The 15704-nt window shown below is 36.2% G+C and overlaps 1 protein-coding gene across 1 annotated transcript; it reads left to right on the top strand.

Moving 5' to 3' along the window:
• Positions 1 to 2: 2 nt before the first annotated feature.
• Positions 3 to 15704, top strand: Gp210 (Glycoprotein 210 kDa). The gene is made up of 28 exons (XM_026639856.2): positions 3 to 282; positions 367 to 517; positions 612 to 732; positions 1198 to 1285; positions 2039 to 2269; positions 2429 to 2900; positions 3491 to 3576; positions 3936 to 4112; positions 4639 to 4770; positions 5278 to 5363; positions 5687 to 5850; positions 6392 to 6520; positions 6883 to 7025; positions 7464 to 7671; positions 7888 to 8007; positions 8390 to 8590; positions 8894 to 9136; positions 9222 to 9368; positions 10176 to 10286; positions 10469 to 10658; positions 10833 to 10933; positions 11172 to 11456; positions 11691 to 11869; positions 12202 to 12341; positions 12678 to 12859; positions 13282 to 13474; positions 14173 to 14640; positions 14919 to 15704. Exons 1-28 carry the CDS (start codon positions 119 to 121, stop codon positions 15131 to 15133), a joined length of 5127 nt encoding a protein of 1708 aa, XP_026495641.2. The 5' UTR covers positions 3 to 118; the 3' UTR covers positions 15134 to 15704.

Raw genomic sequence — 15704 nt, 5'->3', positions numbered from 1 at the left:
TCCCTTATAAATGTTTGACAATTAAACCGCCGCCAAATGCCAAAAATTGAAATCATTGTGATTTCTGAGTTTTAGGTTAGAGTTGCTTTTATATAAATGTTTTTTTCATGTCTTAAATATGGGGCATTTACATAAGACTATAGGTGTTTTCATAACATTTTATTGTTTGACGATCATTTGTGATAGTGCAAAGATAAACACTCCCAGAGTGTTACTCCCGTGGTTTGAAAATTTGAATGTTAACTTTACATTTGAAATTATCGAAGGTGGCTGTTATAGTTGGTAAGTTATTTTCAATAAAGAGTCAGAGGAGATACTTGAAATAATAATAATGTTTTTAAAGAAAAAAATGTATTGTTTCTTTAGGAGTTTGTCTCGAGATGACATCATCGATATTGAGCCTTTATATGATGATACTTGGGGTCACTGTTCCCGCGCAGCACGAGTATCTGTGTCTAAAATAAGCGTACCACCGGGTTTAGTGATAATTTTAGCCGAAGATGTAAATACTGGCGAAGTAAGATATGTTCTTTATAATTTGGCGCGAAAATATGTAGTTAGCAATTTTTTATTTGAACACTCATATTCATTGAATGTACTTCCGTTTTTAGATACTTCGTGGAGATGTGGATATTGATAAAATAGCATCTTTAAAAATATTAAGTACTACAAGAGACCTTTATTTGGAACAAGCACCAGAAGCCTTTGAATGTGTAGCTTATGATGAAAAAGGTATGTCTCGTTAAGTTAAATCAATTTAATAGCAAAAAATATACCTTTTTCCATTATACTTTTGCATTTTTTTTTGTATTTACCTACATATAAATCTCTCTTAGTCTTACAACTGGTTTTTATCATAATATGTATTATTCCAAACTAACAAATTACTTTATCAATATGGATAACAATATATAGATTACTCAAATATTGATTTTATGTGTTATACAAATTCAGGTGAAACTGTCTAGCTAGTTTTTGTATAATGGAAATAAATTTCAAACTTTCCTTTGTTATTCATGAATCATTCCATGAAAGATCATGTTGATTTGTCTTACTTTTACTGATAAGTCAAAGATATATAAAATATTGTTTGTTTCGAACCACAGATTGTTTGTCAAATTACTGATTTTATGAAATAATTACAGGAGCAATACAAGTGCATAAATAATTATATCAATATGTGGATGTTTATTGCAGGTAATAAATTCACAACATTAGAGGGAGTGAGCTTCACTTGGACCATTAACAATGTTGGGAGTATGTACGGTCAAAATCCTTTAGTGAAGTGAGTAATTTCAATTGCAAAATTATTAGTATTTTATCTATAATATAATGTGTTGAGTGTTTATGTTGGATTAGGCATTTTCACAAGACTTTTTAAAGGGATTGTGAGCCAATATTATTAAACAAAATATGCTGTGCAAAAATCCTGAATGAACATTACTGATATTTGGCAAATTATTTGTTAATTAAAAATGTTTTTTTGAAAATTTTAAAAATTTCTACATTTTAGTGTAAATTGAATGCTGTTTTAACCATAAAAATTAGTGTAATTCTGTAAACACTGCAGAAACGAGCAGATTGCTTTCTTAAGAATCTACTGATTAATTTTTTTTATAAATATATTTTTTTCTTAAATTACCTTTGAATTTCAACATTAAAATGCAACATGCAAATACGCATAACATACCTAGCATTCGTAAAGTAGGACATTTATGTTTGTGTATCCAATATATCATAATTATTTCAGTAATTTATTATGATTCGTATGTCATTTTATTTTATATACAATTGAAAATAAAACCCACGGAAAATATAACCGAAATAATAATATAATACCATCGCAATCCTATACATTGATTAGCTTGACTATATTCGTTGTACTTATACTTGCATATGCCGTTACACGCACACAAGCTTTGAAATGACACAAACTGAGAAGTGACAATTGGATAAGTGCTCTTAAGTCTTAATAGGTTTAAAATAAAATAAATGAGTTTAGTTAAACGAAAAGTATATATTTTTTTTTTATTTTCAGCCTTATTCGATGGAGCGATACAGATTATGAAGCACCCAAAGGTGTAGATGAGTTGGAATATCATGGATTGCATTCTTATTCAGTGTTGCTGTATGGACAAGCTATGGGCGAAGCTTTAGTGACAGTTTGCCTTGGACATATTTGTACTGATTTGAACTTACGTGTGGTTGCAAGTGTTGTACTGACTCCTGCAACAGCTTTCATTGTTCCCGGCGATACTTTACGTTATAGGTAAGCAACGTGCAATCCTAAATATAAATATCGACACAATATCTTCCTTGAAATTTATAATATTCACAAACAAAATTTTATATTTACAATTTTTACACAATATTTTAGCATTGACCATTAATTTTTATGTTGTGATAATAAATCTTTTGTTTTTCTCAGAGTTGTACGAGCTCAGGCTGGTCGCTTAACAATGCAAGATGTTGCTGACACAATATATAATATGAAAGTTCCAGACACTTCAGTAGCTGTTCTCGAAGACACTATAAGCCTTGTCCGAGGTGTAGAAGTTGGAACATCTTTAGTTCACCTCATGTCAGGAGTTACAAATGTTGCAACAGCCACATTGTCAGTTGTAGAACCTTTTTCAATTAGGGTTACCATAAGGCCATCCAACTTATTGATACATGGAGATGTTTTTATAATACATTGCATCGTATTTGACGAAGAAGGTCATGCTATAACAGCCGGTCAAGAAATGTTAATTAGATTAACAGTGGAAGGTGATGCTAATGTGGATTTATTGAGGTCAACAGAGAATGGAACAATCACTGATGCTGTTGCACAGAATGCAGGAGACTTCACCGTTACAGCTAGACTATATTCTATAGCTGGCAGAACTTTATTTAAGAAGGTTAGTGACAACGTTTTTATTGTTTGTCTGTTTAGATAATTATTTAAAAATATATTGTTGCCAGTTTGTTAATAATAATATGTCTATTACTAATAATACGCATTTTATCAACAAGATAATAGGCTTTATTAATTACCATAGTACAGAAAATGTGTCGCTTAGTTGACAAGTCTTGAGTCTTCACTTCTGTCTCAGGTCACTTCCCCTTACTTCTCTTTTTAGATATAATTGTTATTGCTTCCGAAACTAAAGTGTTAACAATGTTGCAGAACTCAGTATTATATAAATACTGGAGCTATTATTTCACATTGAATGTGTAGAAACATTCTGTAATAGAAAAAAAAAAAGTCTTATATGAGTTTGAAATATCCATACCATTTTGTAAATGAAATCCTTCTTTAATCTTACAATTCATAAGGTCTCTTTCAGATTGCATCTCTACCAGCCATACAGCTTATCAAACATTTAGGCTACATTAAAGATTTTTCTTGATGTATTGATAGAATGATAAAATTGATTGATATTTATTTCGTAAGTTATGTATTAAATTCATAAGAATATAATTATTGTTTGTTATTGACGTTTCGCAGGTCGAAGGACAAGCTTCAGCTGTAGTTGTTGATCCGTTAGAAATCGTACCACCAGAACTTTTCATAGCATGGACAGACACAACTCAGTATGTATATTTTTCTCCTAGATAATGCTGACTTGTGATTTATTTTTATCAAAGTTTTTAGTCATTATACACAATAAAACGTATGTATAATGTTTAAAATGACTTTCAACTTTCCTTGGAAGTTTAAGGTATTGTTAAATGTTTGGAAGAAGAAATTTATTTAAAAAATTTGATAAATTTCTTTTGATATTTTCAGATTAGAGTGTAGTTAAGAAATTAGTCTGTTTGTACATATCGATTTCAAACCAATTTTGTCTAATGTGTATGTGTAACTAGAAGTTTTATTTATAACATAAAGTGCATCAAATAAACATATGGATGTATAGTCCAGATTACAATAACCAAACTTTTATTTTTAGAGATTTTCAACTACACCATCGTGGGGGCGGTAAAGAGGACGTCACGTGGTCGGAGAGTGAAACATCAAGCTCTGCTCTCTCGCTCGCACCCACGGGCAAGCTGACCGTTCGAGGGATTGGACACTTAGAAGTTCGCGTACATCTTACCAAATATCCGCATATAAGAGCTACTGGCAGGTAATATATCATATTTGAAAAAAAACATGTTTTTTTTTAAATAAAAGTTTTTGGTGGTATGGCTTTGTGCAAGCCTGTCTGGGTAGGTTCAGGTTCAGTGGGCACCAACCACTCACAACATATACTACCGGCAAACAGCAGTACCTAGTATTGTTCCAATTGGAAGAGTGAATGAGCTAGTGTATCTACAGGCAAAAGGTGGTTAGTGGTGCAATGCCTGCGTAAGGATTGATTAAAATGTCTTACAGCCAATATGTCCATCTGCCTACATACATTATTAAAAAGAAATTTAATTGAATGATCGAATCCCATGATTTAACGTAAAAATATCATATTTATAGTCCTTTTTAAAGCAAATCAGTCATTACACCCCTCTTAACATCGAGTTGCGAGAAGTGAGGAATTATTAAAATTTCTTACGACACTCATGGGTTGTGGTGACCACTTGCCACCAGATGGCTCATTTGCCCGTCCGCCTACCCATTTAATAAAAAAGAAGTCCATAACATGTAACGTACGCTGGCAGCGCGTGGGCGGCGGCGGCGGAGGCGGTGCGCGTGTCGAGCTCGGGCGCGGCTCGCGTGGGGCGCGCGCACGCGCTGCATGTGGCGCTCACGCACGCGCACCCGCACACGGCCGAGCTGCACAACTTCCACCGGTGAGTGATACATTTCTTACAGTGCTTATGTCTATGGGCGTCGGTGATCGCACATATATATATTGAAAGAATACTAGCAATGCTCCAAATTGATCAAGGATTTGCTGATATACCTGTTTAACCTTCTTTTTAAGCTTATCACTTGTGTTAGGAGTGGGGACGACTTTCGAATTTTTAATATTCGTCATTAAAAATAATTGAAAAGGAAAAATCAAAGTTAAAAGTACATTAAATTGTTCTTTATTACTGTAACTTTCTTATAGACTAGTTTAAACAAGTAATTTAACAAATAGTAAAATCTTTGTATCTTATTTTTAGCCTTTTTGAAAAATGATTATTGTTTTATTGTATGGATTAATATTTTTAATAGGTCACGTCAGAATGGATGTGTCAAAATAATTATATATTATTTTGATGTCAGGATTCAAGTTCTAGAGCGAGAATATACTGACTGAGTATGATATTTGATGTTTTGGACTTTGGGTGTAGAATATGATATAATTACAGATGTAACTGCGACTCCTTCGCAGTGTCGCTATTGGAAGGTCCCGAACCCCAAAACGTAACAGCGGCGACTTGGATTGAACCCATGGGTAAGTTTTGAATGACTTTATTTTAAAATTTTACGTCACTAGAATATAATTTTATCAGTAATTAGCAATGAATGTGCTCGTCGTTATCAGTTTTTCTTTATATGTGCAATTTTGTACTACGTAATAATTGTTAATAGGTTAAAGAACTTTTTGTTAACATTATCAACATTTAGTTCACTTTACAAGATTTATAGGAAAAAAGATATTTCATTTTTTGAAGACTGGTGCTCATCCAAAGAACCCATAAAATGTTAGCTACCACGATATGCATATACGATAGGCAATGGAGGTAATGTGCTAATGCTCGCGTTCCGTGCGCGCAGAGGGCGCGTGCTGCGTGCTGCAGTGCGCGTGGGCGTCGCGCGGCGTGTCCACCGTGCGCGTGTCCCGCGGCCGCGCGGGCGACACGGCGCGCGTGGCGGTGCGCGCGGCGCCGGCGCTGCTGTGGCCGGGACACGTGGCCGCGCTCGTGGGCGCCACGCTGCCGGTTGATACTTTTTTTATTATTATTGTTCAAATCGATTCTAATTCCTTTATTCAATATAGTTAATGTACATTTACTTATTTCTTGTCAAATTAAACACTAGCAATGTTCAGAAAAGATAATAACTTGACCTGAGAAGAACCTGAAAAGAAAATCAGCGGGTTCTTTTTTGTAAATTTAACCTATATTCAATATCAATAAGAAATAGCCAGCCAGGCGTTTCATTCACAAGGTGTGCTATTGACCAAGAACTCACTAATTGTGTAGTAAGTTTCGCGAGCGTTCTTTTTTATGTTAGGGAAAATTTTGAATTATATTATTATGATAATCAATTTTTCAATATGTATATAAATCAAAATAAATAAAATATATTATATATATATATATAAATCAAAATAAATAAAATATATTATATATATATATATAAATCAAAAAGATGTATATAAATCATAATTTTTTTTAATATGTATATACGTTGCTCTGCTCTGCATAGCGTAATGAATAGAGGGTAAAGTTTGAATGTGAATGTTTCGTGTGTGCGTAGGTGGTGGCGGAGGGCGAGGCGCTGTCTCCGCAGTCCAGCGACGCGCGCGTGACGTCACTGAGCGCCCGCGACGAGACGAGTCCGCTGCGCTACCCCGACGCACAACTATTCACCGTTTCATGTCGAAGGGTAACTTTTTCTTAATTTATCTCCAACTAATTTTTGCCTGCGGCTTTGCTCGCGTTTTAGGGGTTGGTTGTCAGGTATTATTTACACAATATCTTTAAAAATTATAGCCTATACATTGTTGAGATGTATAAGCTAAATTATTGTATAGTTTCATTAAAATCCATTCAGTTTTTTTGTGTGAAAGAGTAACAAACATCCATACATATTATACCTTCGCCTTTATAATATCAGTAAGGTTATAAAATTTATATTTTTTTATATTAAATTTTTAAGTAATTAAATAATCAATTATGTTCTAGCGAAATATTATGTTACTTAAACAAATAATAAAATCGTTTTAAAATAATATTTACTTTTCTTAGAAAGGAGACGGCCGTCTTGAACTAGTGTCATTCACTGAAGACGAGAAAGAGTCGGTCGAACTAGAGGCGTCGTGTGCCCCGCACGTGTCGAGGATCCGCCTCGAGCCGCCAGACACGCCCGGGAACTGTTCGGGGGGACCTAGGTACTAACTTCTACCCTCAATGACGAATCGCTACTTCGACAGAGGGATTCGTAGTTTAATTACATTTTAAATAAATATAGCAATAGCAGTTCTTAAATATTTTTTCTATTTTATCCATCCCAATTCAGCTTCAAGTATGTGTTAGGAATAGCAAGTATGTATTAAATCAGTCAGGGTGGAACACAAAGTGTCACAACAACTTTTGAGTGGTAGATATTGGTCACAGAATTTTATCAAACACATGTGGGTTGCCTCAAGATGTATGCAAGGATGTGTAGGGGATGTTTAATAAAAAAAAAAATGATTGCTTAATAGTAATGCTTGTCTAGATATAATCTTCGATTAAGATCCGGGTATTTCATACACTAGGTCAAATCAACTACATATAAATACTTATTTCTTCTTTGAATGACGATGATATTATAACTGCAATTACAGAATATGGTTGCGACCAGGACAAGAAGTGATGGTTAAAGTTACTCTCTTCGACGCAATTGGAAGGGAACTGCTAGATGAACAAGGACCAAGTGTATCGTGGGAGGTTCAGCCAAATCATGTTGGAATAGAATATAGATCTAATGATAGATTGTTTGTTGAGACAAATCCAGAATTTGCTCCCGTACCAGTCCCTCATAAGTATTACCAGGTAAGTCACTCGTTTTATAATCTGTGCCAGTTGAAAATTGACTAAAATAGTTAAGATATCAAGTATAACATTTATATTTATAAGTATGACATTTTATTTGAGACATTTCCTTCGCCTTTATAGTATAATTTGGTCTGAGATAATTTCTTACATTCAAATGTTTTTGTTCATATATTTATGACCTAGTTTTATAACGAGGTTATTATTTTGTTTTAGCTTGTTGTAGCGAGTGAACAAGCAATAGGATGGAGTGGAGTCCTCAAGGCTGCTATTCCTGACGCTACGGCCACTATTCAAGCTAAAGTCGTGGCACCATTGAAGTGTGAACCATTAAAAGTAAGGTTTACAAAATATGTATATTATTGATTTCATCTACGGCGGCTACTGCCGCTACGGCCGCTACTGTGAGACTGGTCGCCGCCGCCAAATGTGCAGAACATATAATTGTGCACAAGTTTGTGAATAAACACAGGTGCTCTTTTTATTTCTCACTCTCGTAATCTTATGGCGCAGCAATCCGACACGTCCGGAAAGAGTTCAGGTGCAAGAACACGGCTTTTGATGCTTTCTGAGGCTCGGAAGTGTAAACACTGTCAACTACTTAAATTTGTCGACCGATAGCCAGTATCTTATCTACGCCAAATCTATGACGCTACACACAACCATAACATTACACATAAAATATATTGTTAATCTGTAATTTTTAATTATCTTTTAGGTAAATACGGCATGGGAAAGTGAATCCGTCCCCAATATAGCAACAATAACAGGAGGGAGTGGGAAGTACTCAGTAGAGATGCCTAAAGGAGTCACAGCTAGCGTAGAAGGTGGTAGACTCTCTGCAACAGTTCCAGCTCCTGGGTCTTATGACCTACATGTGATTGACTTATGTGTGGGTGGAGAAAGGCAGCTCGTTGAGGTAGGAACTATTTCATCTATATGTCATGGCAATAATTAATACTGATCATGAAATAAAATCAGATCCTATGTTATTGTTATTTAAAGAGATTAACCATATATGTATGTATGTACAATCAAATGTATAGTTTGAATGCTTATGAACCTACAGATTAAATTAGGAGGGCTCAATTCAACTTTCCTTGTACCACATGACAATTGTAATATCTTCTATTCTTTAAATATTTTCTAAATTTTAACCTTTAAAGCACTTTATATTTTTTTGTCTAAATTTAATATATGCTTTTCTCATTAAATATTACAGGTCAATGTTGAAGAAGTTCTCAGCGTCGAAGTGTCAACGGCTCGTGCAGTTTGTGTCGACGGCTGTGTCCCTATAAGTGCCCTGGTTAAAGGAATATCACATAGATACCTGAGCACCAGCAGGGAACCGGACTGGAAGACCACCGGCCAAATTGTCGTGAAGGATGGAAACCTGTGCGGGTTGAACGAAGGTTCTGGTAGAGTTCGTGCATCTTTCGGTGGCGTTTGGAGTCCTGAAGTTGAGGTAAAGAATTTCCCTTTTAAATATTGATTTTGGGTAATATACCTACTGTGCTAAAATCGCCAGTGACCGCACACGTGCCCGGCAGGTGGTGGTGTTCCCGGCGCTGCGCGTGGAGCCGGCGACGGCGCGGCTGCCGGCGGGCGGGCGCGTGCAGCTGCGGCGCGTGGGCGGGCCGCCCGCGCACCTCGCCGCGCTGCACTACCGCGCCGCCAGCGGGCACGACCACTTGCAGGTGCGCACGTGCCGGCCGACGAGTGTCACGAGTGTCACGAGTGTCATGTGTCAAATATATTCAATATTTCTTAAAATAAAACTTTGTAAAAGTAATATTGCATAGCACAAAAATAATAATGTACTGATGTTTTCCTTAAATAATTGATATACTCTTAAAAAATATTTTAAAAATAGGTTGTATGATGCATAGTTCTATAATCATTACAATCGCGATAGTTATTTCGTAATAAAACACAAGTATAAAACTAGAGATAAGCTATGATTTTATATGATATAAAACAGATGATTCATTGGTGCTTTGTTTGCAACGGGTTGGATGAATTACTGTCACATGTGTATTTCACAGGTCCGCAGTGTGGTCAAATAAATAAAGTCCAATACTAGTCATTATCTTTAACTAATATTGGGATATTCAGGGGTTCTCTGTGTACAGTATTGTAATACATATTTGTAGTATAATAAGTAAGTACGTAAGGCCTCCTCTACCTTTGCGAAGAAGGTTTGCAGCTTATTCCACCATGTGGCAGAATTTTATTTAAATAAAACATTTTCAGGTTTGTTCACGATGTTTTCATTCACCGTGAATACAAGATGAATTATTATAAATTGAAATTAAGCACATACAAATTCGGCAGTGTTTGCCTTTGTTTGAACTCGTAATCATCGGTTAAGATGCTCGCGTTCTAACCACTCGGCCATTTCGGCTCTTCAAGTATAATAGTTAAAATATAATAATCTAAACTTGACCGAAAATACCATTACATTGTAATATAGATTATTAAAACATATTTATATTTATTTACAGGTTTCGTCAACAGGCTTAGCGCAAGGCTTGTCAACTGGAACGGCCCGCGTTAGATTGGTCGCGTTGGATATAGCCAATGTAGAACTTGCAAGTGCTGAGGCCGAAATCGAGGTACAATTTGTGTAACATTATCGTCATTAAGATATTTTTATTATTATATAAATTTTCTACAGATATGTTGCTAGTAATTTCATGGTTACAATTTTAATTTCCTTTTTTTTAAATTTAATTTAAGTACTTTTAAGTTTCAACTATGGAGCGAACATTAAACGCTCACATTGATACTCCCCCAGGTGGTGCCGATCGCGAACCTGCGCGTGCGAGCGGCCACGCAGACGCTGCTGGTGGGCCGGCCGGGCCCCGTGTGGCTGACGGCGGGCGGGCTGTCGGCCGGCGCGCTGGGCTCGCTGCAGCCCGCGCCGCGCGTCACGTGGGGCCTGCGCGACCCCGCCGCGGCGCGCCTCTACACCTCGCACGTGGACGGTGACTCATGCTGATGCTATATGACACACTTATAAAAATTAAAAACGCATTTACGCGTTTAAGTGATGACACCATCACCGAAATAGATCATATTTACTGAGATATAATGAAAGTTTATTGAAATAATGCGAAAATTGCAGTAGACAATGAATGCTTTTGTTTTTATTTTTTCAGATCTGCTAGAGAGGTCGGTGGTAGAAGGTCTATCGGTTCGCGTAGTTCCGTTAAAGCCTGGCGTCATTACTCTTGACGTACGAGTGCGGAATATGGGACAGGTATTTTATACATAATTTGGAATTTTTTGTACAAGTATTAAGTCTGACACTTTTTACGTTTCATTTTGTCGTTTCTGTATTGGGTTCAATTTATCGAAACGCAAAACTTAATGTTAGTCGTCGAGATATTTCGTATTTTTTTTGTTTTGTGTACTTTTTGTTAAATAACTTACAATTTTTGGTAATAATTCTAAATAAGTTATTAACACCCTAATTTATGTATTATTTATTTTATCAGATAGCGGAAACGAGATCTTGGGATAGTACAATTGAAATCCTTGGCGTATCGGACATACGCACGTCAATCGACGGTCTCTCCCGCGATTTCACTTCCGGTGATAGCTTGGCTCTGGCAGTTGGCGCAATGGTGCGCTTGAAGTCTATACCGAGAGGCACTTGGTCCGCATATGAGGATGGTGCCTTCGAAGTAAATAATAACGGAGATGTGAGAGGACTAAGACCCGGGCATGGGGTCATTGTCGTCAAACATAAGGATGAGAGAAATAACATCGATAGAGAAGCGGTAGGTTGTTTTTGATTAGATTATTTTTCTTACTGGGTACTTTAGCATGAAGACTGATCATATTTATCTTATACAAAACTCACGTAGTATTCTGTGCAGTGTGTATCGGCTTCATATCCATGCGTGAATACCTCTTTTTAGACTATTATGTTGTCAGTGCGTCGTATATCCGTGTACTATGAGGTCTACTCATCGTCCGGTAGCGTCTGAATAACCGCCGACACGACCCCTCAGGTGATCCACGTGGAGGTGTCCAAGCCGCACTACTGCACGGCGGAGCCGGCGGGCGACGCGGACGAGGCGGGCGTGCGGCTCGTGCTGCGCAGCGCGCTCGGCCGCGAGCTGCTGGCGCCGCAGGCCGACGTGGCGCGCGTCGCGCCGCGGGCCGCGCCCCCCCGCCGCGCCGCCGACAGGTGCCAGCCGTCCTTACCATAGAGATACCATGATCATTCTTATATACGATACAGTTAGAGTTGCCAAAAGTCCCACTGACCGATGGATCTTTTGCCCTTCCCTTTATTTTTAATATGTAGTAAGAACAGAATATTAATCGTATAGTTCTGACGAGTGTAGAGATCCCCAGTTGAAGTACTGATTGATGGAATAATTATATTTATAAACTTTTACTGTATACGTAATTCGATATAAATTGTTATTAGTAAATATTGTAATAGAAAAATAATCAATTGTATCTCTTGATGTTTCTGGTAAGGGTGTATTGTAACAAATCGTTATTTCAATGCAGTGCCTTGGGTAGTGAACTGGTTATGACCGGTTTAGACGCAGTCGGAGCATTCATGGTTTTCCAAAGTTCTATAGGCGGAACTACTGTCACTGACGAAGTTTGGGTTGTTGGTTCTGACATAAGCGCTAACAAGGTTGTAGGTGAGATAATATTCTCTATTAAAATTCTTCTGCAATTTTTAACTTTGAAATAGCCATTTTCACTAAAGCATATGTTGTTTGAATATTTATACAATATAAATATTTTAAATTAGCGTTGTCTGTTTCAACTTTATTAGAAATTATCGCATGTAATCTTGCAAGAACATAATAAAACGAGATAAATGCAATTATAAGGCAAAAAAGATCGTATAATTATTTGTAAATGAAAAATAATACAATAATCTATTAATCTGATGTTCTCATATATATGTGAAATAAGGAAACATGAAAATATAAATCGTAATTATAAACTAAAATAAGACTTGTCCATTTCAGCTACCGGCAGCTGGGCGATATGTCTCGAGGGAGTGGGCTGGCGAGCGCCTCCTCATATAAGCTTGTACCCTGGCGCGGGTGTGACGCTGGCAGTGCTCGACGCAGACGCGCCCGCCAGGCACGCCTTGCGCCTCGACCGACCGCCCACCTCTCTCACTGTACACCAGATCCCCATGAATAGGGTGCGACTTATTAAAAATAATTATCTCCCATTATCACAAACACTATCAATATATTATTTATATATTAGAGTGCACGAGTTTTGTGTGCACTTCAATATATAAATAATATGATCTCACTCCCATAGGCACGATCGGAGATGGATTATACGAATTACTTATTGTCTTTACTGGCTTTTCAATACCTGACAGCGTTTTCCTGACAATTTGTCAAATAACTCGGTAATGAGATTTCTTAATAGAAAAACCAAAATAACTCTTAGACCCTTGGAAGTCGAACCTTCCGGAGGAATAAAAAAATGTCTGCTTATAATATTGTTAATTTAAAAACAGAACACTGTTAATTTTATCTACTGTTGAATTAATTCTTACACGAGTTATTGAAAATATTTGAAGATAATGTTAAAATTTTATATTGTTAATAGATGGAGTTCCTACCAGGCGAGTGGCCTTCTTCATTTGTACCCTTAACCATCGAAGGATCCGGTCTCACATCAAGTCCACTTTTATGTACGGAAGAACAAAAGTACGCACTAGAAAGCATACAAGTTGAATTACCCTATTCTTGTCGTACTAAAGCACCTCATACTGCTCAAGCAACACTGAATATTGCTGATGGTAAGTGTGGAATAGAAATTTATATAATATTATATTATAATTAGTTGCTCGTTTTGACTGCCTATATTATGTGAAATAAGAAATTTATTTATTTCATTAAAAATCTATGGAACCTGATCGCAGCGTTACTGACTGGATCCAATCCAAACCATTTTTGGAACGTGTAACTTTAATAAATACAAAAAACAATAATAAAAAAGAGTTTAGTGACATAACGAGTGTATGTCTATACAGAAGAATTATATATTTAAATACATATAATGTTGGCGACTAAAATAGTAACTAAAATTTTCCACATCTATTATTTATTTCATTTTTTCATTTCTTATGATTTATTTCACTTATTATTATGTACTCTTATATGTATGTATGTAAAGATTAATGTTTGCAATATCCGTGTATAATGCGTCGTACGATTCCTACATTGAGTACATACGAGTATAATTATTTTCTAATAAATATAGAGGCTATGTGACGTTTGCTGCATTGCATGTTCGTGTTAATATATGCATGGCAGTATACATAAACTAGTTTCCACCCTTGCCTTCCCATGTGTAAGGGGGCTCATGTAAGGTATTCTATGTTCTTTAAGTACCTAGTTAAAATCATGACAAACAAACAAAGAAGCAAATACAATTTCGCATATATAGTAATATGAAGGATGAATAAATATTCTAACTATAATTTACCTATTTTAGGTCAATTGGGGTGTTCAATAGTCACAGCAAGTCAAGTCACGGAAGCATCTGAGGTGGAATTGTGTGCTGAATGGGGAGTTGCTCGGACTTGCACTAAAGTACAGCTTCTACCACAAATAAAAGTATCAGAGACAAAAGTATCACTTCTAAACCCGCCCACTACCTTCACTGTAAGCGGACATCCACATGCTTTGAAGCTAGTGAAAATAAATACATCTCCAGGATTGAAACTCGAAATGAATACAAATGACGGCGAAATAAACGTTTTAGTGAAAAGTGAAACAGTTACATGTGGAATCGGTTGGGTTAATGTGATTTCTAAGTTAACATCCCAAGACATAAAAGTCGATGTAGAAAGGGAATGTGATATCGCTTGTGGTACATTACTCGGGGCATTATTAACTCTTATGATGCCTTATTTGCCTACCTTAGTTACGGTGTTGGCTATCGCAGCCGGCTATTTGTATGGTGAGTTATGTAAATAATTGTAATTTAGTATTCCATATAATCCATAAATCCTTATAAAAGTTGTATATGTATTATCTTATTAATCATAACTTTAATACATTTTTTTTTGCAGCTCAAGTATATAGATTATAAAACAACTCTGAATTATAATTTATCCAAGAAATGAAAAGGTCTTCCAAGAACTAGATTTGTAATTGCAATGACTTATATTAAAAGCATTGCAATAATTTATGATTTAAGATTAAAGACGATGAAAAGTATGCTTTCATTATTTACAGTTCAATCAAGGCTCAATAAGAAAGGCAGGATCCAAATGCCAACAGAGCCGGCTAAGACGGTCATACCGGAGACGTCGCCGCTGCGCAGCCGCACGTGGTCGCGCAGCCCGTACGCGGCCGGCGGGCCCGCGTCGCCCGTCTACGGCGACACCAGCGTGTTACCAGATGCCAGTTTCTCGCCCAATTCTACGAGGATTCACTCGAGATTCCTTTAGTGATGAATGTGTCATGTAAACTATTTACTGTGACGAGAGCTAAGATTCCAAAGATTCCACAGTTTGGTTAAAGTTATACGGGAATTTAAACGAATTACGTATGAAACTTGTGGCTGCGAATCTCTAAGGAGAACATTGTCTAATCTAAATGTTTTAATTATTTTTGTTTTTTTCTGTTACTATTGTGTGCAACGGTTGTAAAATTTTAACCATAATGAAGTTTGACATAAATTATAATGTATGTAAATAATCGATTTAGAATATTGGCTATGAATTGGAAATTGTCAAATAATAAGATAAAATACTTTATACTAGTAATCTATTAAAATTTATATCAATCTGAAATGTGCCCAATATTTATTGACTATATAAAAAAAAACAATACATACACAATAGAAATAAAAAAAAAAACATATGTCCGTCCTAAAACTATACGCATTTGTTTTTGTGTTAATATTAGTATGCCTACAATTAATTCTCAATTTAATTGTATAACTATTGTTTAGATATACAATTGCTATTTATGTTTACTAACCAGTTATTATAATTCCAAGCATAAAAAGCAACCAAT

This window comes from Vanessa tameamea, chromosome 17 (genome assembly GCF_037043105.1).
Source record: "Vanessa tameamea isolate UH-Manoa-2023 chromosome 17, ilVanTame1 primary haplotype, whole genome shotgun sequence".
NCBI lineage: Eukaryota > Metazoa > Arthropoda > Insecta > Lepidoptera > Nymphalidae > Vanessa > Vanessa tameamea.
This window is presented reverse-complemented; position numbering and strand designations above follow the sequence as displayed.